The sequence below is a fragment of the Herpailurus yagouaroundi genome, unplaced genomic scaffold (genome assembly GCF_014898765.1).
Source record: "Herpailurus yagouaroundi ecotype Mexico unplaced genomic scaffold, PumYag 142, whole genome shotgun sequence".
Classification (NCBI taxonomy): domain Eukaryota; kingdom Metazoa; phylum Chordata; class Mammalia; order Carnivora; family Felidae; genus Herpailurus; species Herpailurus yagouaroundi.
Genome location: NW_024412397.1, coordinates 3021986 through 3046219, shown reverse-complemented (window position 1 = coordinate 3046219; position 24234 = coordinate 3021986). Strand labels below are relative to the sequence as shown.

Below are 24234 nucleotides of genomic sequence, written 5' to 3'. Positions count from 1 at the left end.
CAGAAATAGAGTTAAATACATCAATCTAGTTACAAATTCTAATATAAAGAGTACAAAATATAATGTTATAAATTGTATTTAAAAAAAGAAATACAAATTCTATGGTCTTTTGCATTTTACTGCCTCAAAGCCTAATTAGCAAAGTTGATGAAGAATGAACAGCCTCCCTCAGTCCCGTCACGCAGGCCCACGGGGGGCTCTGGAGGGCACTTAAACCACCTCTCCACGTCCTGGCCTGTGATTTTTTTTTTTTTTCTCAGTGAACAAAACGTTCTGCAATTAGAACTCACCAAAGTTAAAAGCAGTAAAACAGCATACGCTCCTTCGTCTGCAAAGTGGGAAGGAAAAGTTAGGCAAGTACAGTCCCTCCTTTCTGTACATTACGGAAGCCTCTCAGGGCTTGGCGGGCGATGGCTTGTTTTGCGTTGAAGCAGGATTACTGGTGAGGAGAACGTGGCCATGAGAATCCAGGGGGTGTAGTATCCTCGGGCACAGATGGACAAGCGCTGTCACTTTCCACAGAAAGTGCAATATTTACCCTGTGAGCTACTCCCTCTCTCTCTCTCTCTCTCTCCCTCTCTCTCTCAGTGGGAAGAACAAACAGTTCCCTGAGCCAGCTCCCTGGGAAACACCAGAGAGACACCTGTTACTTCCGCATTCCACACTACAGCCATCCTAACCGAGTGCTAAGTCACTATATCTGTGTGTGTGTGTGTGCGCCCCCTTACATAGATGTTTCTAGAACGTTACATAACCCGTGACAGAGTGGCCAAGTCTGAAGATGGCTCTTGACACACTGGTCAAAATTGACATTGCTTGACCTGACCCAGTGGCCACGTTTAATCATCAGCCAGAGTGACTTCCTAGAGTACCTTCTTTGCAGGAAACCAGTGTCTTTCTTGGTTTAAAAACTAAATGAGTCAATATCGGAGGGACCTCTCAAAGCACTTAATACTTTTCAAAACTGAAAAGGCAAAATCCACTTGCCTTGAACATTTGTGCTGTGTTTAGACCAAGGTGCAACGTATCCGTCTGAGATGCCAAGAGACCTTCGGAAACCGGGCAGGGAAATGGCACAAGAGGGGACCGTCTTCCAGAGAAGAGGCTTGCCTGCCGACTTTTCAGAGAATTTACATGTTCATTCTTCAAATTAAGGAATATGAGTGAATAACCTGAAAGATTCCTAGAAGCTCATTATTATTTATGTGTTATTTGAGTTCAACAACGGGCAAGAGACGTGAGCGGGGAGCAGGAGAGGGCGAGAAGGAGAGCCAGACGGACAGAGCCGCGCCGGGAGCAGCGAGAGCGCAGGCGGGGGCGGGGAGATACACCGAGAAGCTGCAGTGTAGACAACCAAACCCTTTATTGTCTAAGTTACATTAGACGCCAACACTGTAAAAATCCTGTTGAGAAACAAGGAAACAGCAGATCGGTAGAGGTAGTAGAAGTCTGTAACAGTCAGAAGGTGACCTACAGGAGAGATCATGCGGAAATTATCATTCGAAAAACAGCGAATCAAAACATATTGGCTAAATAAATAAGAAAACACAAATCATATTAAATACTATGGCCAAACTGACATAAACGCATTAACAAACCAACACAATACTGATGACCAGTGGAAGAAAGAAACCACAGTCAGGCCCGAGAACGGTGCGCCTGCCTTGGAGGGCGGCTTCCTCGGAGGGTCCTAGACGTCTGTGTAGTCACGTGAAACCTACGTCTGCACTCTACGCACGCACAGTTCCGTCAGCTGACTTGGCTGCGCGCTCTTCAACGGGGCCCCAGGCACGCGCCCCTCTCTCCACCGGGTGCCCCCGGGAAGCCGGCTCCCGGGAGGGTCCCTCCAGCTCCGAATGCCAGCTGGGCCCCGGCGTGCCGCTTCTGGGACAGTAAGAACGGACACGACACTTCCTCCCGTGTCACTTTGGGAACAGAGTTGCTTTTAATAACTAGGACACAGAGAGACAGACAGGACTGAGTCACTAGCCCCTGTGCATTCCTGAACCGTCACTGCTCACGTTCAGCCAAGAAAACGAAATGCAGAATTGATCGCTTTGGGGACCCAGGCTATCAAAGTGATCAAACATAAGTCAACAAAAAGGCATTTTGCCTTCCAAGGTGAACAGAGGAATGTGTCGCTGCAACTTTGCTCAAAACGACTTTACAGAACGGTCTATTCCAGCTGCGTAACGGTATCTTCATGGACATCCCAATTACACCAACACAACAGATCATTCTGGTGCAAGAATCATCGGGAAAAAATAAGTAAGAAAGTTACATACACACACACACACACACACGTGCACCTGTATACACATACACGTGTATACACGCGTGTGTGTGCACACACGTGTGTATGTGAGCTAGCCAGTTACGTTCCATGATCTGCAAGTGTCACAAGGTAACCTGAACCGTCAAGTAATTTAAACTCAGTAACAAGTAGAATCCAGAACCAAACATTAACTAATAACAACATCAACAATAATAATAATATAATAATAATTCAACAAATCATCAGAACAGGAAAACCACACGTCAGGGTTTGTGTATGTGCGCGCGCACGCGTTTCAACAAATCTTTGTATCAGAAGCCCGTTTCCTACAAAAAACTGCACGAATCCATTACTGTATTAAGTAAACTGTCGCTCTCACCAGTATTAAAGGTTAGGATAATTTCTGTACATGTAAAATTATTGCTTTTTTGAAAAATATATTTAGCATGCTTGTTTTTAATCCATTTCCTGCCTTTACAAAATTTCACAATTAAAAAAAACCTAGTAAAGCTTTTGCAAAAAATTTCACAGAACATTTTCATTCAAGGCAGCAGTAACTTTTGATAATGCATAAAATCATATGTGCAAAAATCTGAAACTCTCAGAAATATTACCATCACACACAGTGTCACGGTAACAGGAAAAGAAAATATTTATATCTGTGGAATACAATTTTAACTGCATACACTGCACGGTTTAAGATCCTTTGTTACGGGCCTTAACCCCCACCACAAAAACTTGCATTTGCGGGACTGAGGAAGAGGTATATAAAGCCGCCCCCACCCACGGGCCTGGGGACCTCCACGTTCTGGGAATGAAGGAACTCATCCTGAGGAGGGCCCCGGGCCCAAGAAGAAAAGACACCGACTTGCTGGGCTGGTGTAGGGACAGACGGGAAGGGGAGGGAGGGGGAAAAGAAGGTTCCAGAGCACCAGGGCCCCCAAAGCTGCTCAGGGATTCTCCTGCCATCACTAAAACGGGTGTAGACCGGGGGGGGGGGGGGTTCAGTGGCTGGAGCATTCGTGAAGACAGGCAGTTCCTTCGTGAGCAGTTTACAGAGTGTAGCCCTGTTACAAAAAGGTCCTGAGAATAAACAAAGAAGCCTGCTTTTCTTAGTGTTTAACTAGCTCTTTGCCGAAGCAGAACGTACGTCCTCCCACAGATGTGTTTCCTCCGCGGGCTGGCCGAGCACAAGGGATGGGAGGGACGAAAAGAGCCAACGGGGTAACGCGCACGGGCCCCCCAAGGCCACCGGACAGTCAGGCCCTCGTCACGGGCCCCGCCGTCCCCGGCGCCACCTCCTTCCTGTCCTCCGCGGACTACTTTAAACACCCGCCGCGACAGGGCCGGGCTGCGGCGCCACCGCTCCGCCGGCCTCCGCTCGGCCACCGCGCGTCCGCGCGTCACCCGCCAGTCCCCCCCCGCCCCGCGAGCACCGGCCGCCTCGACGCGGCGCTCGGCCTCTTCGGTCTCTGCCACGCGCACACGAGTCCCCCTCCATTGTCTCCGACGCGGACGCCCGTGCCCCAGCGTGCCCGCCGCCACCACCGTCTGGTCTAGGAAAATACGGGCCTGGGGCGCACAGCACACGTGTGCGCGGAGAGCAGGCACGCGTCACTGCAGGGAGGCCCGTCCTCGTTTATCCTTCAAGGTCGCTCAAGGACAGGCGCCTCCCGTCGGCCTCCAGGGCCGCGCGGCCGCTGCGGGCTGTGCGGCGTCCGGTCGGGAGTCCGGTGGCTGTCCTCGGCGGGGCGGTCGGGGTCACTGTCGGTCATCCACCAGGGGACTGCTCACGGCGGTCACGGGGCACCGGGGTCCACTGGAAACGCGTCCTTAGGTTCCCTTTCCGAGAGGCACTGTCTGGACGGTATCTGGGTTAGAACGGTCTCTCCCCTGGAGGAGAAAAAGCAGACAACAGAAAAGCTCATTTCTGCCTCTTGGGGTCCAAGTGCACTCTTCCTGTTAATTTCCTCACCAACACCCAAGAACGCAAACGATGACCTGCACGCGGCAACCCCGTCCGGCCGCCGGAGACCCCCCCCCCCCCCCCCGACGACCCCGCACCCCCACCCCACGTCGGCGGTAACTCACTTTACTCGAGCGGGATCTAACTGTGCCCTCCCGCCTGCAGAGGCCGCTTTGGACCATCGTTTCCAAAAGCGGCTCAGAGAGGATCATTAGGCTTCTCTGTTTCGCATGTAAGGAAGGCCAGTAACAGCGTCTGAACCAGCTCTGAAGGAAAGGTTCAAGGTGGCCAGATGGAATTGGGCGAGGGTTCCAAAAAAAGCAGAATGTCGCAGTACGGAGCGGGGGGAATGACAGTTCCACCACGAGGCTGAATCGGGCCACACAAACACAAAGAGAACAGCACAGCTCTCACGTAGGTCTGTCAGAACCGAATTTCCATAAATAATCACCACGTTGGAAAAACAGAAGGGGCATTCTCAAGTCGAGTGAACTGCAGGCTAAAAATGGGAATGAATGTGAGCCCGTGGCTTTTAGAGAAGGCTCTCAAATGACACGCGAGGCGTCGCTATTTGAACAATGGCGTTTAGGATCTGAGGACAAAAACAACAGTAAGATTAATCTTACTTAACTGCATTAACCTTCAGCTAAAGTCGTGATGAAGTGAAACCTGCCGCTGGAAATTAACATGCACGCACCAACTGGAGCGAGATTCTAACCGGTTTCCAGCGACGCCTACAGGAGCCCTAGAAACAAGTTGGGGGGGAGGGGCTGGCGGACACAGCAAATTAAGTGCTTCTCTTCCTCGAATATCGGCAGAAAACTCCCATTTAAAACCAGCCCTACATTTCGTGACATCTCCCAGTCGAGTCTGAAGGCCGTCAGAAAGACACGCGACGAAAACGTGGGGGTGGGCGGTTGGGGTGGGCACAGGGGTACGAACAGAAGCTGATCTGAAAGGCAGGAAACCGTAACTGAACTCCCTCCAGTAGATGGTGAATTTCCTGCAGGAAACTGAGAAAGCGGTTTCACATTTTTGCCCAGCGACATCACCCCGCGGATAGAGTCATCAACAGGGTTCTTTCAGAACTGATTCTAGATGCATTCAAGGAAGGAAAACGGCCTTTGGGTTTGCCCAGAGCAAAACGGGAGCGAGCGGTTGTTAGCCATTAGGGGGTTGGCCTTGGAAGTCTCTACGGAGTAACTGTATGTAGCAAACAAACTTGCTGGCGATTCCAAGCCATCTGGACCTTGTACACACAACAGAGGCCACACCCCGGAGGGGCCACCTGGACTTCTCCTTGGGGCCAGAAAACACACACTTGCCCTGGGCAGATACAAAATACCACTAGAGAGTTAGCAGGAAGATGGGCCTCCCTACATCAAGGGCTGAAGGTTTCAATTCCAGAGCTCAGAAAGTTTTAAAAATGTGTATTTTAAAAAGACTGCAAAATCTGGATAACCCTAATAACTAGGTTGTGAAATTTAGTCCATAAGTCTAGACACACAGATGCCTACTGTTGCTTTGTAATTGAAGGGATATGTTCCAATAGCATCTCATTTTTTTAGGGAGTCATTTTTACTTGTTGATTCTTTGGGACTAACATTTTACTATGTCATACAGCTGTCCTTCAGGCTTTTTAGGAAATGAATGAAATTCATCCGAGAAATCGGGCTAAGGGGAAACGTAGCTACAGAAGCAAGGAATCCCAGAAACACTTAAATTCAGCGCACACACAGGTTGCTTTCTCCCTCCTACAAGACAGAGTACTCAGAAAAGGAGAAGCAGGTTTATAGAAAATTTGGGGCTTTTTTTTTTTTTTTTGGCCACCGTGTAAATTGTGGGCTTTTCAGTAACACTGAAGTATCCTTCTTTAGGGCATTTTGATGTTCTAGGGGTGGAGACGGACTTCTGGAACTTGATAAGCCATACGGTTTTCCCTTTTGTCTTTATAAGCTAAGGGAACGCACATGCCCTCGTGTGTGGGGGTTAATGGCATAAACACAAAAAAAGCCTGTCCCCAACCCCACACACACATGAATCTCTCACCCTTCAGACAGATGGGGACAAGACTTGCATCAGACACGCAGTATAGCGCCCAATGCATGACAACATCACACACAGCACCTCACTGACCAGGACCTCCACCCAACGAACCCCCGCAGGCAGGAGCTCACGCTACGGTGCGTAATTTTAGACAAATCACTCACTATAGTCACAACTTTTCACAGTAGGCTCCACTTACAGAAAAATGGGTAACATGTTTTAAGATGTCTGCTTGGGTGTTGTGAATAACAAAATTGCTTAGACAGATGCGCTGAATTCTGAAATTCGATCCGTGGTGCTGAGAATCTCGAAGTCGGACGACAAGAGATTCCACACGGACTCAAACACGCCCGCGACGTGATTTCTCCATCGTCTGCGTCGTAACATCCGTGGCCAAAAATGAGATAAATTAGGTTGCCATTTATTTTCTCATTTCCTGGTATTTTGATTAATGGAATTATCTCTCCAGCTTAACTATTTTAAAATAACATTTAGAATAATAAGAAATAAACTATTAATCGTAGTCTTTAAACTCTGGCAAGAAACCTAAACAAACTGAAACACCAGATTTCGTATTTCAGCAAAAGTCAGTCTGGTCCTTTAAATCCAAAAGCCAGGTGAGTGCAGGGAGAGAGGGTTAATTTTTCTTCATTCTAAATATTATTTTCATTTCTGATGTTTAACAACATAATGGAAAAAAAATTTCTTCCCAACACACACAAAAAGCCTCCTAGGTTCTTTTTTTTTTTTGTCCTCCTACCATCCATGGGACAACGATACCCATATTTCAGCCTATTATTTTCAAAGCATGCTCTTCCTACTGATGAATATCGGTGATTACTAGAAATTAAACATTTACTGAGTCACCGAAAGCTCTGACAAAGATCCTGAAGGTGACAATAGGCACGCAGCTCTCCTCTCGTGTACAATTCTGCTTGGAATACTAGCTCCCTGACGCCTGCAGTTTAAATCACATGACAAGCAGAAGGGACACGGGGGCCTTTATTGCTGAGGGAGGGGGAGAACTACCCCACCGCCTCGGCCATGTTCCGGTCATGAAGATCCCTGCACCTCCAGAACCCAGGCTCCTGCGACAGCAGATGCCAAAGGAAGATCCTGCAGAACAGATCCCGTGACCACGAGCTTCCTCCTGGAAACTCTTCCATTTAACCCACATCTTTAGCCTCTAAGGATCCGGGAATCCTTGCCACTTGGCCTACGGGAGCAAGGAAGGCCCGTTAACCAGCGTGCGTGCGGGAAACAGACTGCTGTCAGACACATAGCAAAAGAAAACAATTTCCCTTCTCCCTAGAGTCTCTGTTCACTCTGACCTAACTGCACCAGACCCATTTTGGCATATGGACCTCTTGCCTGTTAAGCGGTTCACTCGGATGCACAGTACGCTAGGACTTGTCACAATCTCCTAACACAGACAACCCAGACATTAACAGGCAAAGCAAGGGCGGCCGGCGTATGGTGGCAGATGTAAAACGAGGTCCTCCCAGCCCAGAGCCACAAACCAGGCCCCTACGTCTGCGTGGCAAGGCTTCTCTCAAACGACACATCCTCTGTCTAAGGAACGACCAGTCTGCGAAACAAAGCGAGACGGAACAAGAGCCCTTCCAAGGTCCCGACAGAGCTGGGAGACACCAAGGGAAGAGAACGGCCATCGAGGTTGGTTCCCTCGCACGGTCTGCGAGCAGGCTCATCGGCGACGGGCGCGAATGTGCGCATCCCCCAGGTCCACGTGCGTCAGCAGCGCACACCCACCCGTCCCCGAGGCTCCTCCGGTCACCTGGGACAGGGTCGTTTCTGGAGTAACGGACAGTAACAAGTGACTCTCTACCCCGGCGTGGTCACTCCCACCCAAGCACAGTACGTGCTGCTGTCCTGACCTTACCGGACCTGCGTGGAGTCAGGCGGAGAGACCCGCTCTGCATAACCCGCTATCTCCACCGTCTACGGCGTCCAGTTCCCCAAAAGTGAGTTGGCTGATCTGCGCCGAACGTCCATGCTGGAAGCTGTTAAAGACACATCTCCTCCTCCCCAGTCAGACCCACATACTCGGCTCTCCTGCTGGACATCCCTGGCGGGAACCCCAGGAGGCACCCCAACCTTGGCTCAGACGTGACCTGGAACCAGGTGCGTCGGGCTTCTCGCTGCCAAGCTGCGGCCTCGGGCAGGCCTGCTCCTGAGAGCCGGTGGCTGCGGCCAAAACCAGGGTCGCCTGGGTCCCTTCCCTTTGCGCACGTCCCACCGCGGTGCCCGAGAACACCCTTCTGCTCTCTCCCAGCCGCACCCGACCTCAGGGCCCCGTGTCTCTCACCGATCAGCCCCCGCGCCCCCACAGCAGTGCTCAGCCGCCTGTCCAGAACGTCGCAACACAAGACACAGCACCAACAATGCCATCTTTGCTCGGGGCTCCCCAGGGCCCAGAGGACGCCCTCCATCCTCCAGTCCTGCCGGACTTCCCAGGCCCCTCTCACGGAACATGCTCCTGACCCTCCGGGGGGCTCCTGCGGGCAGCCCCTGCCCCTGCACGGCCTTCCAGATGCCCCAGTCTGGGTTCCAGGACCCCCACCGACTGGCCCCCTTGCCTTGCTTTCTTGTCTAAACCACCACCTGCACCTTAAGAAACAGAGGAGCACCTTGTCTGCCCAGTATTCGGGTCGTCTCTGTGTCACAGAGCCTGGCACGTGGTAGGTGCTCAGGAAACACGGTCAGCCAAGAGTAAACGGCTATTTGAAAACAGAACTCGCATCCATGATGAGCATCTATAAAAGTCCATCAACTGTGTCACATCATAGAACTCCTGCAGGAATACAGGACAGTGCAGGATCTAAAAACACAAACAAACAAAAAGAAAACCCATAATCCACAGTTTCTGAAGTGTCCAGGAGAAGACCGGGACTCCTATATCAGTTCACGTTGGCAAAGCACACCCAACGTGGAAAAGAACACGACTGGGTAAGTTGAAGGACTCCCGTTCCAGACAGCCTCAGGACCTATAGCATACCCTAAATCTAGCGCGGCAATTGTGGTTTTTTTTTAAAGTACGGAAGCTACAGGATAAGAAAAATACGAAGGCTTAAACCTCTGGGACCGACGTAGTTTTCAACTATCTTGGCAGACACGTCTCCTTGGGAATTCTTAAATTCCAAAGTTTGCTAAGGAAGTAGAATTTCCTTAGAGAACCAGAACATTCAGTGATTAGTCAACAAAAGCTCCTTTAAATCTAACAGAGGACAAAACCGACGAGCAGGGGCCATGACCGCAAACTAGCTGCCACAGAGGGAGAGGCAGATCACTGTGGCGTCAGCGTCACCGGCCTGGGCGAGCGCCGTCCCCAGGCCAGAGGGAAGGACGGCTGATCCACCGAGGGCCTTGCTCAGGTCCTAAGACCACAGCCCTGCACCTCCGTGGACCCGAAGTCAACAGGCCGGTTAGTAATAAGCGTAAGACAGCAGAACCTGAGTTTACAGAGACAAAGAAACAACAGAAATAAATCTTTTCTCGCTCACAATCAAGGATGAGGAAGGAACAATTGCTAGGAGTTCTCAGCGCAACTCCAAGTGGCACAGAAGTAACTTCAAGTACAGTCTTAGGGATTCGCTTTGTTGATCTATTTCTCCCCGTGACAGAAGCATTTTTAAGAGGCTTGAGCAGAATCAACACGCAGCAAACAAACTCAGGTGTATTCATTCCTGAAGAATCTCGCTGAGTTATTCATACACCTGCCTGGCGCTTCCCACCCCTTGCCAGACACTCTCGTCAAAAAGCCGCGTCTTCGGTAGATTTAACGGGTCACCTATGTGCACAGGAACACTTTGGACTGACTCCAGGTACAATCTCGATATGTAATTCTCCACTTACGGTGTGACTTTGTTGTTATTCATCCCACAAACACATCGCAGTGGCTCTTGTCACAAGGAGGTTTATTTGTTAAAACGGAGAGTGCTACCTAATTTGGACTGAGGTCACATGTGTACGGACACCTTTTTTTTTTTTTTAATTTTTTTTTCAACGTTTATTTATTTTTGGGACAGAGAGAGACAGAGCATGAACGGGGGAGGAGCAGAGAGAGAGGGAGACACAGAATCGGAAACAGGCTCCAGGCTCTGAGCCATCAGCCCAGAGCCTGACGCGGGGCTCGAACTCACGGACCGCGAGATCGTGACCTGGCTGAAGTCGGACGCTTAACCGACTGCACCACCCAGGCGCCCCAACCTTTTAATTTCGGATTCAGAGAGATGTTACCTAGTTCATAAACTGTCAGAGCATCATGACAGAAGTTCCATACATGCTAGAACTGTAGGTTTTATCGAGACAGAAATCACTTACTAAAAACCTGTAACACGTGACAAGGCATTTTGTCAAAGACATCAAGAAAAGGCTCCGAGCAACAGCTAGGAATTCTCAAAATTGCCAGAAAACACAAAAACAAACCTCTGATGAGGTAGCGTCCATTCTAAGGTCAGCTCTGTCCTTATAGCAGCGACCCTGTAAAGCTGTTCCGTTGCTAACCTTCCCCTCCAGAGAAACAGACCAGAAAGGCTCTTGAGATGCCCTTGGCACCTCAGTCCCCGTCACCGATCTCAACAGCCATACGTCCCGCAGACGGGACCGGAGCCACGAGCTTGATCCGTCCCCGACAGGGTGTGGACGCCTGCTCTGGTCGCAAATCATCCACGGGGAGGGTGTGAGGACATGGGACCTTCTAAGACAGCCCGTGGTGTCTCCCAGCAGAGCACCACTCACGGGGGATCCAAAGGAGCACCGCCCCAGGGAGAGGACGCAGCCGAGGAGCACCACCCCCAGCAGAGCACCGCTCATGGGCGATCCGAAGGAGCACCGCCTCAGGGAGAGGACGCGGCTGAGGAGCACCACCCCCAGCAGAGCACCGCTCATGGGAGATCCGAAGGAGCACCGCCTCAGGGAGAGGACGCAGCTGAGGAGCACCACCCCCAGCAGAGCACTGCTCATGGAGAGTATAAAAGTACTGCTGTGGAAAAAGGACAGGGCAAAATGTGTCCGCCAACAAATTTATGCAAACACATCTGGGGAGAAAAGCATGTGTTTCTCGTGTGCCCAGTCGCCACCTGTCTCCCCCAGTTCCCTCACCCCCAACAAGACCAAGAGGAGCCACGGACCTGCTGTGTCCACATAATTCATGGCCACGACGACCGTCAGCGTCTGTCAATCGCCCACAGACTGTCCCGGAAGGGCTGTGCTCTGAATCAAAGCAACGTAACGTTATTTACACTTGACGTAAGAAAGCGCCGGATGCCCTGGCGAGGAGCACCCAGCACGCCTCTTCCCAGCACCGCAGTGAAGCCCGACATCCAGTTAATCGGAAGACCTACTTGTTTGGGGGCGTCTGCGGAGGGGGCGTGGGCTTCAGCACTTCGGGGGCCGTTAGGCGCAAACACCACTGTGGGACAAGGGACAAGGGGGCGTTAGCGCAGGCGTGTGCCCGCTTCTTCGTGACGCCGCGTTCAACGAGGCCGTTATGATAAAGCGCTTTCACACGAGAGACACGAGCGCCTCGCCTGTGGCCGGAAAACACCAATTTTCCTTCAACACTCACTCGAAGAGACCGGGCTAGTGCTGCCGGGGCCGCTGCCCTCTGCAATCCCGACCTCGCTGGCGAAGGAAGCCACCACTGCCAGGACTAATTCCCAGGGTCTGTGCAAACGGACCCTCCCCCGCATCACTCACCATTTGGCCTCTGTCACTCGGCATCACAATGGCTGGTGCATGCGTCCTTCACACTTCTGATAAAGATCCCACCCCCCCTGTGCTGGGCAGTGTCCCCACACACTGCTCCAGGCACACGCGGTCTCAGGCGAGCTGGGGACACACGGTCCCAGGGCCACACACCGCTGACCGGGGGAGAGGCCCTGGGTCCCCACCGTGGCGACCGGTCAGCACCAAGGAGGACAAACTCCCAGCCGTGTGGCACGCTGACAGGGGCACCGTGACATCGTGTGCTGGTGGCGGCAGAATTCATTAGCATGTTTGTTTCCGAGGACCCTGCTCTCTAATAGAAACAGGACACCTGCAAACAGGCTTGTCTCTGATGAGACACTCGGATGCCAAGGGGGCACCGCCCCGGGCGCCCGACGGGAGAGTCTGGCGCATGACCAATGGGACCAGGCGTCACCTCTCGCCTCTCGTGTCGGTGTCCGCGGCCACAGTCGAGGCGGCTTGGCTCCCCAGCGCCTCCCTGGGGTCCATGGGCGGCCCAGGCCCGGTGGCAGGTGGGGTACCCGTGTGGGTCCGCGTGGGGGCCCTGAGGTGACCGGGCTGCTGGAAGCACATCCCACGCTCCGCGCACGCGAAGTCTCCCTGGCGGGCCTGCGTCCGGAGCGTCCCTGGGCGGCGGTGGCCGTGGGTGGTGTCGGGTGGGGCGGTGGCAGGGCAGGGGCGAGAGGAAAGCATCATCAGTCTGTCTAACGGTGTGACAGGGGGCGCCACAGGCCCGGCTGACGACCACCACCGTCCCCCAGGCTCTGCCACCAGCCGGCCACACGGGGGACCGGCAGGAAGCGAGAATCACGGCCCCGGACACCTGCTCCCCAGCGGGGCCTCCGAGCGACCAGATGCCCTCCCGTCATCCACGGCCGCTCGGCAGCCTGGGCAGGCTGGTGGGGTTGGCGCCTCGGGGACAGGGAGGCCACAGGCCTGGCTGCCTATTCCCGCTGCTCCACTGACACGGCCCACCGGCCCCTCACCTGTGCCCACACACGCCCTCCGGGGCCGAGACGGACGGCACACCTGGGAATCGCAGGACTTACGGCCCCAGGCCCACATTCCCTTCCGTGGGAAACGGGGTGCAGACGACCCTCACTTGTCTGCGCCTTTCCTGCCAGGGGACGTCCCTCCGAAGAAAGGCTAAGAGCTCACGGAGGGGAAGTGGCTCCCAAGGACCTTCTCAGGTTCTCCCCGACTCTCCCCGGTTCTCTCCTACTCTCCCCTATTCTCCCTGACTCTCCCCTACTCTCCCCGACTCTCCCGTACTCTCCCCCTTTCTCCCTGACTCTCCCCTACTCTCCCCAGTTCTCCCCTACTCTCCTTGGTTCTCCCCAACTCTCCCCTACTCTCCCCCGTTCTCCCTGACTCTCCCCTACTCTCCCCGGTTCTCCCCGACTCTCCTCACGGGGCTCAACCCGGCGGCAACACAGAAAACAGAAACAGCAACGAGAAAGTCCCTCCTGGAGCAGCACGTGATTGACGTCAAAGGACGCCCACGCAGCCGGGCGTCTCCGGACCTGAAGTCTGATATGTGAGCGCAAAAGCCAAGTGAAAAGGATGACAGATGGTCTCAATCAAATTAGCTGAAAGCAAACTCTCGCTGCTGCCCGAATTCAGAGTGCCTCAACAGAGAAACAGGACACACGATCACTTCGATGCCGCGGATGACGTGCGAGGGGATGATCGTCAGAGACAGGCACGCGCTGGCAGGCACATCAAGTCACAGCTCTCACTCGGCAAGACATCAACACGGGTCTTCGAGCAATTTAAGAACTTGCCCGCAGAGTTCTCAATTCCCCACTTCCTCATTCAGGAACGCGACAATAAGATGACACATTCTGGCCCACATCCATCCCACGGTCACCAAGGAAAGAGCACTGACCGAGGTCGACAGGACGCCCCAGCCGCTGTCAACGTGGGAAGCACAGTACAGCCAGAGTGACCTCGGGTGCTGGCCGTCGCCTTACTGCCACTGTGTGTCCCCAGATGCCGTCCCTGAGGGCTGTGCACGTCCTGGACCCAAGAGCAGGACAGACGCCCCACACATGCAGTTCTGAGAACACACAGCCAGCGTGGAAGCATCCCCACCATCGACTTCTGCCAACGGCCAACTACACATGCCTTGTTAGAACTGCTTTCCTCCCTCTGAGTTTGGCCCGGAAAAAACTCAACGTCTAAAGCAATTCTGTCACCCACTCCTTCTCCTTCTTGACCACCCAGTCGAGCCCCGCGAGAACCTTCTCTGACAATCACTTTGGTGGTGTGGAGTCTCCCATGTGTGACGGGATGGCAAGTTCGAGGCGATTCTAACGATGAACATGGCACCTGCGTCTTCAAGCACTAAGTCATTACAGTACCTTTTTGTAGGTAAAGCTTTTAGCTGCCGATTTCCTATCTAAAGTAGCAGGAAAAAAAAAACCACACAGCACTTGTGTTCAGCCGACCTGATTTCCTTGAATTAAGTACACACACGCACTCACGGACACACACACGCTGTCCTCCCGTGCGTTTGGCCACATCGTTTTCTTTTTACTTTTTAGGAAGAGACCCGTTCCCTTTATGGTCAATAATAATGCCCAAGCTACTCCAAAATTCTGAGCTGATCCAAAGGTTATAAACTTCCTTGGAATTAACGACTGCCTGGTGAGCAAAGAGCCCTGACAGTCTGACCTAGAAACTGACAGCGTGTGAGAAAGTAGACCCGAGCCAAAGGGAGAGAGGAACCTTCCGGAGGCCCGCGCAGACTCTGCTCCAGAGACCCCAGCATACCCGCCCACCTGTAAGGAGGAAAGGAGACGGGAAAGATTCTAGAGACTCTACCAAGAGTCAAACACAGGAAGCACAAGACTTCCATCACCACGTCTGTGTGTCCTTGGTGTATGTGATGGTTTTAAGCCCCAATAAGAGAGACCTGACTCAACCTCCATATTTTTCTACCTAGAATAATCTTTCTCTTGTCTTCGTGTTTTTTTCCAAAATCTGTATTATCAGATAATACAGACTGGCCACAAGTGTGAAAACACAGGCAATTTATTATTTTATTCCTACTCTGCCATCAAAAGCACTCCTACGACATGGACAGAGGCGTCCAGCCCCCACGGCCACGCTGTGGAACGATTCTGGAACACGCAGCGTGTTTCCCACCTGAAGGGCTAGTGTGAGTCCCTCCGGGAAGTGACAATGACTATCGTCACATGACATCCTTCCTCTCCTGGCGGGGCCTCCGGACTGTTCATTTCCACACACACACACGCCATTCCATTCCGTCAAAACGCGCAGAGGGGAAAGGTCTCTGAGAAATCCTCTTCCCTAACTTCCGAGAAGTTTTTACTTTTTAGGAAGAGACCCGTTCCTTAGGGGCATCTCCTGACAGCAGCGTTTTCTGTGTGCACAGATCGCAAGCGCTGAAAAACCTGCGTCCCACTGGCGGCCACAAACGTTGCAGGCCGACACAGATGGGTCGCTCTTCCTTCGGGAGACCTGCTGCATCACCACCGCAGGTGGTGCCCGGCGGTACATTCACCGAGGTCCCTTGTGTGGAAGGTGCGCGGCAGAGGCATCAGACCACAAAATGCCACCCAAAACGTGCAGACAGACTCGGAGGGTAAGACAAGCCGGAGAGACCGTTCTGCACAAAGATGGATGAAAGATCCTAGACTCGTGACGCAAAACCCGACCGGACAGCCCACGAGAGCAACGAGTGTCCAGGGACAGGTGCAGGACAGACACCCGAAGCTTTCGTCACTGGCACCTTCGGCCACGTGTCAGGAACGTAATCTGGGGGCGCGGCGCTCCTCTCTGGGCCGCCGCCGCTGGAGTACAGCCTCCCTAACAGGAAACACCAATACTCTGTTCGCCGTCGGACCGCACCGGGCCTGCTCATCTCCTTCCGCTGCGTCACTCCGAGAGCCATACGTGAACACTCAAGGAAGGGAAAGGAGCCAGCGAGGGCGCCGGAGGGGCCGCCAAGGAAGGGATCCCGGGAAGGGCGCGGAGCAGGCCCAGAGAGGTGCGTGGAAGATTCAACAGGCCCTCGTGAGGGAGAGCTCGGGCTGGCCCTGCAGTTGTGACAGGAGCCCGAGGGGGCACCCAGGGGACAGGGCCGTGCAGGGGAGGAGCCCGGGGTGGGGGCAGGGGTCCCAGAGGGCAGGGCCTTGCAGGGGAGGAGCCCAAGGGGGGGGGTCCCAGAGGGCAGGGCCATGCAGGGGAGGAGTCCAAGGTGGGGGGGGTCCCAGAGGGCAGGGCTGTGCAGGGGAGCATGGGCCCCCACCCTGGGCATCCTGTCAAAGTGTGAGGCCACCACACAGACACCAGTCAAGGGACCCAGAGGAACCGATCTCAGTACTTCCCTAACCTGGGAATCCATGGTTCTAAGAATGCACTTTCCGAGGAACTACAGCTAGTTTAAAATACTCCCCTTAGGAAACCCAAATCGGGGTCAACTTAAACACCCGAAAGCTGCTGACTGACACCTGACTACGTCTCAGGACACACACTGCCAAGAGCAAGGAATCCAGGAAGGCATGTGGTTTATGGACAACTTAGCATTTTTCATATTTAAAAGATAAATATTTGAGGGTACCCGGGTGGTTCAGTTGAGCATCCGACTCTTAATTTAGACTCAGGTCATGATCCTGGGGTCATGAGATCAAGCCCCACGTCAGGCTCCAGTGTGGAGCCTGTTTGGGATTCTCTCTCTCTCTCTGCCCAAAAACCTTAAAACCATTTATTTTAAAAGTTTTAAGGGGCACCTGGGTGGCTCAGTCGGTTAAGCATCCAACTTCGGCTCAGGTCATGATCTCACGGTCCACGGGTTTGAGCCCCGAGTCAGGCTCTGTGCTGACAGCTCAGTTCCTGGAGCCCATTTGGGATTCTGTGTCTCCCTCTCTCTCTGCCTTTCCTCTGCTTGCTTTCTCTCTCTCAAAATAAATAAACATTAAAAATTCTAAAAACTTTTTTTTTTACTTTTTAAGGAAAAGGAAGACATTTCAGGCTACCACATACTTCAAATTTTGTCATCTGAAATTCTCAAAACCTTACCTTAAAACTCACTTCTCCTTCCACTCTTTTTGTGGGGGTGGGGACACAATGCCAACACGGACCCACAGGCAACACGAAGGGTCTTTACGGAGGCAGGAATACCACTCGCTAGGCGTGACTGGCAGGTGCAGGACGTGATGCGTTACAGGTCTGGGCACGAGGGAAGGTCTCGGAACAGCCGTGCGAGCCTCCGGCTCATGGCACTGGAGGCTGCCGTCACAGGTAAGGACTGGACGCCCAAGAACACAGGTCCCCACTGGGACTCGCCCACCACCTGGTGCCTAAAACTTCTCGGCTTTGGGATCCGAGAAAACCCAAACCTTAAAGAAATGGGGTTGCCGGGGCGCCTGGGTGGCTCAGTCTGTTAAACGTCCAACTTCGGCTCAGGTCATGATCTCGCGGTCCATGAGTTCGAGCCCCGCATCGGGCTCTGTGCTGACAGCTCAGAGCCTGGAGCCTGTTTCAGATTCTGTGTCTCCCTCTTTCTCTGACCCTCCCCTGTTCATGCTCTCTCTTTCTCTGTCTCAAAAATAAATAAACGTTAATAAATAAAATAAAATAAAATAAAATAAAATAAAATAAAATAAGAAATGGGGTTGCCACCAGGTCTGAAGGTCAACCAATATATTATTCTTCCATTTCATAGCAAATCACCTACAATGCTGGAAAACACTGCTGAGATTGTGAGAAGCTCGCGTAACTGAGATCTAACATGTAAAAATGTGGGGCGCCTGGGTGGCTCAGTAGGTTAAGCGTCCGACTTCGGCTCAGGTCATGATCTCACCGTTCATGGTTTCGGGCCCCGCGTCGGGCTCTGTGATGACAGCTCGGAGCCTGGAGCCTGCTTCGGATTCCGTGTCTCCCTCTCTCTCTGCCCCTCCCCCACTCACTGGCGCTCTCTCTCTCTCTCTCTCTCTCTCTCTCAAAAATAAACATTACACAAAAATTAAAGCTAAGCCACACAGTATCCGCGTTCTGTTCTACCACCTGGTACCAGAGGGCAAGTGCTCAGCTCCGCCTGGAGCTCAGAGCACCTGTGCCTGCAGGGAGGAGAATCGTGCACAGACACAGGGTAAGCACCTGGGCACGCAGTGTGTCTGTCTCAATGATCTCTGGGCACCCAGGCCACTAGCTTCACTCTAGGAAGCTCACCAGAAGCACTGGCTCTGAGCACGCAGAAACGGGTGTCAGCCTCCACCACGGACTCCACCGGCCACATCAGTGAGCCGTGGAACACGTTAGTTTTCCTCCTGAGCCGAAGGCACGGTCCGTCATTCCAAGATGGCCCCATGGTGCCTGTGGATCTGGACAGGCTCCCAAGTCCCAGGGAAAACCAGGAACTTGGGGAGAGACCCACATTTGCCGGCCAGGCACCCACGACCACACAGACATGTCACACAGCAGACTCGGGGGCATCACTGTTGACCCAGCTGCCACGAAACCTGAACCACGCCCCCCCCATAAGTGCTTCCAGCTTCTGGGATTTGAGGGGCCAGATCTAAAAGGTCTTTTCTGACGCTGGCCTACTTTAGTTACAGGCGCACGATGCGCAATTCAAAGACGGGCAATGAACGGACCGACAGAGCTCTGCACGGCTCTCTGAAAGCCCAGCTACGGGTGCTTGAAAGCAAGTACTCAGATTCCCCAGTGTTAAGTGACAGCTACCTGCAGTTCACGATCAGGAACGAGGGCATCCTACCGGTGTGCTCGGCAGTTGTTCCTGATTACCCTTATGAGGAGGTGTCGGTACCCAGACACTGGCAGGAAAGGAAGACGGCCACTGAAGGCTTGTCTCTTCTGGAATCTCAGCACAAGCCCGTCCCCCAAACGTTACACGGTACCTTCATACTCTGCAGGGCTTTGCTCACTAATGCCAGTGACCTGATACGTATTTTTTAATTACGTGCAGAAATAAAACTTAAAATAGTCACTTTCACGGGCGCCTGGGTGGCTTAGTTGGTTAAACGTCTGACGTCGGCTCAGATCAAGATCTCGCGGCTTGTGAGTTTGAGCCCCACGTCGGGCTCTGTGCGGACAGCTCAGAGCCTGGAGCCTGCCTCGGATTCTGTGTCTCCCCCTCTCTGGCCCTCTCTTGCTTGTGCCCTGTCTCTCTCTGTCTCTCAATAATAAGTGTTAAAAAAAATTTTTTTTAACTAGTCACTTTAAATGAACAATCTTATCTCTTATCTTTTGAAAGAAAAGGGACAATGAACAGCTACTGATTTTTTGTTTGAAATGACAAAGGAAGGGGTGCCTGGCAGGCTCAGTCAGTAGAGCGTGTGACTCTTGATCTCGGGGGGGCGTGAGTTCAAGCCTCATGCTGGGCACAGGGCTTCCTTAGAAAATAAAAATAAAATAAAAAGACAAAGGGCGTGAGGGGCATCAAGGCTGCCCGCCCCTGTCCAACTTCAGCATTTCCAACTTACATCACCAGGAGGGAAGCCCTGAAGGGGGCGGCAGGTAAATAATGCCCACAGCACCAGGCACGTGCACCCTAGCGGGCAGGGCTGGGGGGGGGGGGGCAGGGGGCGGAAGGAAGCACACACGTGCCCCGCCCTCTCTGTTCTGCGATCACAGCCGGGCAGGCGGCGTCACCTCCTAAGGGGAGGCTCCTCCAGAGGCCAGCCCAGGACCTGGTGACAATGCTCACACGGGGGTTGGGAAGGGGCCCGCGCATCTTACCTCTGTGCTCTAGTGCAGGGCCGTTGGCACCCCAGCTCTGGTAGAGGGAAGCAAAGTCCTTTGGAATGTACGTCTTAAAGATATTGAGGATGTCCAGGCGCTTCTCGTGGCCGTCGGATGCGGGCTCCTGCTTGCTGGTGTGCAGCGGGGGCTGGCCTGGCGAGGCCGCGGTCCCCCCGGGGCCCGCTCCACAGCTGGCCGGCGGCCGCAGCTCCTGGCCCGCCTTGGAGGGGGGCTCGCGGGGAGGTAGAGCGGGGGTCCCGTCACCTTTCACGTGCAGCTGGCCCTGAGGCTGAGGGCCGAATTTGGCTTTCGGGGGGTCCGGGGCACTGTGCTTATTTGGGGGACCGAGGCCGGCCCCCGCAGGGGGGATGCCGCACTTGTCCCCCGGCCTGCTGCCGGTGGGGGGCTGGGCGCCTGCCCGGGCGATGACTGAGGGCGTCGGGGTGGCGCTTCGGCTGAAGCCACCGCCGCCCGCCGCGGGCCCCGGCCGGGGGCCGGCCTCCTGCCTGGGCTTGGGCAGGGGCAGCTGCGTGGGGGCGCCGTGCTGCTCGGGGCCGTGGTGGCCAGGCCTGGCCTGTCGGTGCCCTTCGGGGCCGGCCACCCAAAGCGCACAGGGGCCCCCGGAGTGGCCGTCCTTGCTCTTAGGCAGGTGAGCGGCTTTCGTGGTCACGCCCAGGGGCGAGGAACCGCCTCTGGGCCCCGGCGCCCCGCCCGGTACCTGAGTGCGCGTGAACCGAGCGATGGGCAGGGGCTGGCACTCTTTGCCCCCGAGGGCAGGCGGGGGCCCCGTGCGTCCGCTCCGGGCAAGGAAAACCAAGTTGTTCCTGATGCTCTTGTAACCGTTGGGAGGAATCCACTGGGGGGTCACGGAGCTGCAGCTGACCTTGTGCCAGATACGTTTGTGCATCCACAGGACCTCGGGGTAGTACGTCTTGTGGCTGCAGTAAGGGCACGGGTGGACGGCCAGCGCGGCCTGCAGGGAGGAGGCCAGCTCCTTACGGCCGGGGTCATCCCGGGTCGACCTGTCACTGAGGTCCAGCGGGGTCAGGTCTGCGGCCGGCCCCCTCCGTCCGCCCCCAGCGTGTTCCTTAGTGTGCAAGTCAGACAGCTTGTCTTTCGGGTGGTGAGCCGGGCTCTCGGACGAGAGCTGCAGATCTCCTTCTGGAAAAGTCTGGTCCGAAAGCGAAGGGAAGTCTGCAGTGTCCCTGGGGGTGGGGACCTCCCGCTTTGGGTGAAACGCAGGCATCTTTAAGTCCACAGAAAACCTCGGCTGCTCTGCTCTCTTGCAGGCATCTCTGCTCCTGTTTCCAAGTGCGGACACAGAAGCTGCGCTCCCCGCTCCGGGCTCACCGCTATGTGTCTCTGATGCCTTACTTCCAGGTGCGTGAGTCCGGTCTCCGTTGGAGAGCACAGTCGAAGCTACCTCTTCGGAAAAGCAGCAGCGGTGAGGCTTTCCCCCTGGAGGACCAAAATGTAAAACGTGAAGTTACCATCTCTCATCAGAACAGAACGAGAACACCCAGAGCAGCACGCTCAAAGGCCCTGTGGCCCTCGCGCACCGGGTGCGCTGGTCCTCAGCAATTCTGCGTGATTCTGGAGCCTGGCTGCGCACCACCCCCCCACAGCGCCATCAAGAGTGGACCAAATGTAAGGGCCAAAGGACAGTGTGCGGGGTGGGGTTTCTTTCTTCAACTGATTACGTGACTCAGTAGACTGTAAGCAGAAATAAAGTCTAGTTAGCTGTAACTACACAGTTACTAGTTAACAGAGGACAACTAGTTACATCAAAAAGCAAGAAATAACCACTCACTAATAGCACAAGGCTTCCCATGACTGTCAAAGAACTAACTGAAGGCACGTTTAGGGATCCTGTGGGCTTAGGCAAAAAGACCCGGACAGACTGATATGCAGCCTGTGGTCAACACAGAGGCTGGGCCGGGACACCGCTCACTTTGCCCACGGGATCCCGTGGCTGCCTCAGAAATGTCTACGCTACGGGCTGACTTCAGACTGATCCAGAAAGGGTCCCTATGACTCTCTCTCATGAGGTCCAATGTTCAAGTCCACAACCTTGGCACCAGAAGCTTGCCTTCAGAGGCATGAGAAGGGAGCGTAAGTGAAGCTATCCGTCCCTGCCTTTCCCGGGACGGGTGTCCGAGAGAAGGGGGGCACCCGGGATGGGGACCCCGAGCTCTGCAGCTAGAGTTCCCACCTGCCATGCTCCTGCAAGAGAGACAAGCAGGGTGTGCGTGGACGCCCTGTCACTGGCAGGCCTGCCTCGTCCCCGGCCAGGCTGCACTGGGAATCACCACCAGCTGGGAGCTGGGCTCCGTGACCTTTGGACCCCAGGTGCTAACGCTTCTGCCGAGTCAGACTAGACCACAACCCAAGGCAACTCAATCCGACTTGAGAAAAATTCCGTTTTACGTTTGCAAGGATGACTTCGGACATACTGAAAGACGCAAGTCAACATTTGGAAAGCCACCGATGTGTCTGGATGTCTTAAAACTTCCCGAAGTACAGAGGCGGACACACCACCAGAGGGATTTTATCTCCCTGGAGCCCCGTCACAGTGGAGGTGGGTTATGATGTCAGGTGTTCTAACAAGGGTTAGATACTGCTGGTCTTGGAGAAAGAGTTTTTAGAGACTTACACATTCCAGTGGAATCTAGGGATCTATCTGCAAAAATACGTTCTTTAAACATTTTCTAAGACTCAGGAATCCCATCGAACGGGCATTAAAAAAAAAAAGTATTTCAAAGGGATCTTCACGGAAGCAGGAAGGCGCCCCTCACAGGACGCATTTTCACACAGCTCTGAAGGGGAACAGTACCAAATGTTCATTTTCAGTTAGGAGGTGGTGAGCCACTCTTAAGCCATTTTCAAGGATGACGTCCACATAAAAAACGTGACTGGCATGTCGTGGTGTGCAGAACAGGTGAGGGGGTAAGACCGAGCGGGGATAAGCGTTCAGATTCCTGTCGGCTCCAAAATGCTAACCCTGAAGCCAAGTCGGGTATGTTGCGTCCTGCTCGGAAGGGCGCTGAGCAGCCCTGGGAATCTCTGGACAAAAGGGCACTTAACGGGAGAGTAAACGTACAGAAACCTGGTGGCCTTGGTTCGATTCGGACTGATACTCAGAATGCCACAATCACTTTCAAATTTTCAAAGAGAGAAATGCCAGGGGCTGGGGCCTCGTCTGTCCTGTGTGAAAGGGACATGGATTTATGAAAACACACGCCGAAGACCATTAGTCAAATTCCTAAGTTGGAACAGGAGGCCGGTGCAAACTGATGTTGCACCTCTGCAGGGGTTGCAAAGCACACCTGTCGAAGTCCCCGTACTTGACGCTCCCAGAAGGGCTGAAGTAACACCACAACCGAACCTCCAGAACCTCTGAGCAAGACACTAAAACACGAGGCGCACGTGACATGACACAGGTCATCAAAGGTCATCAAAGCCATCGTGGGGGCGGGGGCAGAGCTGTTGTCACAGGAAGCCAGTCACGGAGCAAAGGAACTCCTTCCCGAAAGCCTTCCAACCGCAGGAGGGGGAGGGCAGTTCAGGATGGGGACACTGACCATATGAGGTCAAAGGAGGGGGCAGGAGAGCAGCCCAGGAGCCAGGTGATGCTTCGAACCAGGAGACCATGGTCATGACCCCTGGAGCCCTTTTCTTAGGGAGGTTCCTCAGGTACAGGGCTGGGGACCCCCGGGTCACCGTGGAGAAGGCCCAGCCCACTGCGACCTCTGTATCTACAGCTGCCCCCACCAAGCCAGTGGGGTCACTCAAGGCTGCCAAGCTTCCGGGCATCCAGACCAAAAGCAGGCACAGAGGGGCTGGGGCCCCAGGGAAGCGGGACTCAGGTCTCTGCGCCCGGGTCCTTTAGTCCCATTTCCAACTTTACTCACAGGCGTTTCACCTAGAAGTGGACCTCCCACAGGCCACACCCGCCGGGCATGAAGGGTGCCTGCACATCCCCAGCCACCTGCTCCACGAGCCACACCTCCTCGGTGGGCAGCCTGCCCTGAGCACTTGATTAGGCTTAAACGGAGGGCGATGGGTTCTGAGTTCCGGGCCTGATGTGCCTCCATAAATAGCTGCCTGTAACCTTGACCACCAGGCTAATAGTGTCTGCAGCTGAGAAAGAGGCTCCGAGGGTTACCACTGGTCTCCTGCCTGCGGGGGCTGCAGCTGTGACCTCCCGCCAGGGCACCCTGTCCCCAAGCACGGTCCTGGTGCAGAGTGGCCAGACCTGCACGGCCCCCAGGAAGCGCGCCTCAGTCCCCACCCTGCGTCCACATATCCAGTGCCACATGAGGCAGTAATTCCTGCCACAGTCACACATGTGCACACGTGAACAGGTGTGTGCGTGCAAAAACATGCCCATGCATGGGTGCACAAGTGAACAGGTGTGTATGTGTGAAAACAGGTGCATGAACGCGTGAGCACGTGGGCGCACAGAGTG

At 54.2% G+C, this 24234-nt stretch overlaps 1 protein-coding gene and 1 long non-coding RNA gene across 2 annotated transcripts in view; both read right to left on the bottom strand.

Annotated features, from left to right (window-relative positions):
• Nucleotides 1-242: 242 nt before the first annotated feature.
• The window catches only part of ZNF516 (zinc finger protein 516), a 122036-nt gene continuing 98044 nt past the window's right edge, over nucleotides 243-24234 (bottom strand). Inside the window, exons 4-7 of the mRNA XM_040479518.1 lie at nucleotides 19764-21224; nucleotides 12557-12661; nucleotides 11651-11718; nucleotides 243-4168 (exon numbers count right to left, since the gene is read on the bottom strand). Coding sequence (XP_040335452.1) covers nucleotides 4109-4168; nucleotides 11651-11718; nucleotides 12557-12661; nucleotides 19764-21224 — 1694 coding nt within the window. The 3' untranslated portion in view covers nucleotides 243-4108. The remainder of the gene's footprint in view (nucleotides 4169-11650; nucleotides 11719-12556; nucleotides 12662-19763; nucleotides 21225-24234) is intronic.
• On the bottom strand, nucleotides 6067-11643 carry LOC121032777 (uncharacterized). The gene is made up of 2 exons (XR_005791468.1): nucleotides 10515-11643; nucleotides 6067-10282 (listed from the first exon to the last, which is right to left on the bottom strand). It is a non-coding gene; the product is annotated as an uncharacterized LOC121032777 (long non-coding RNA).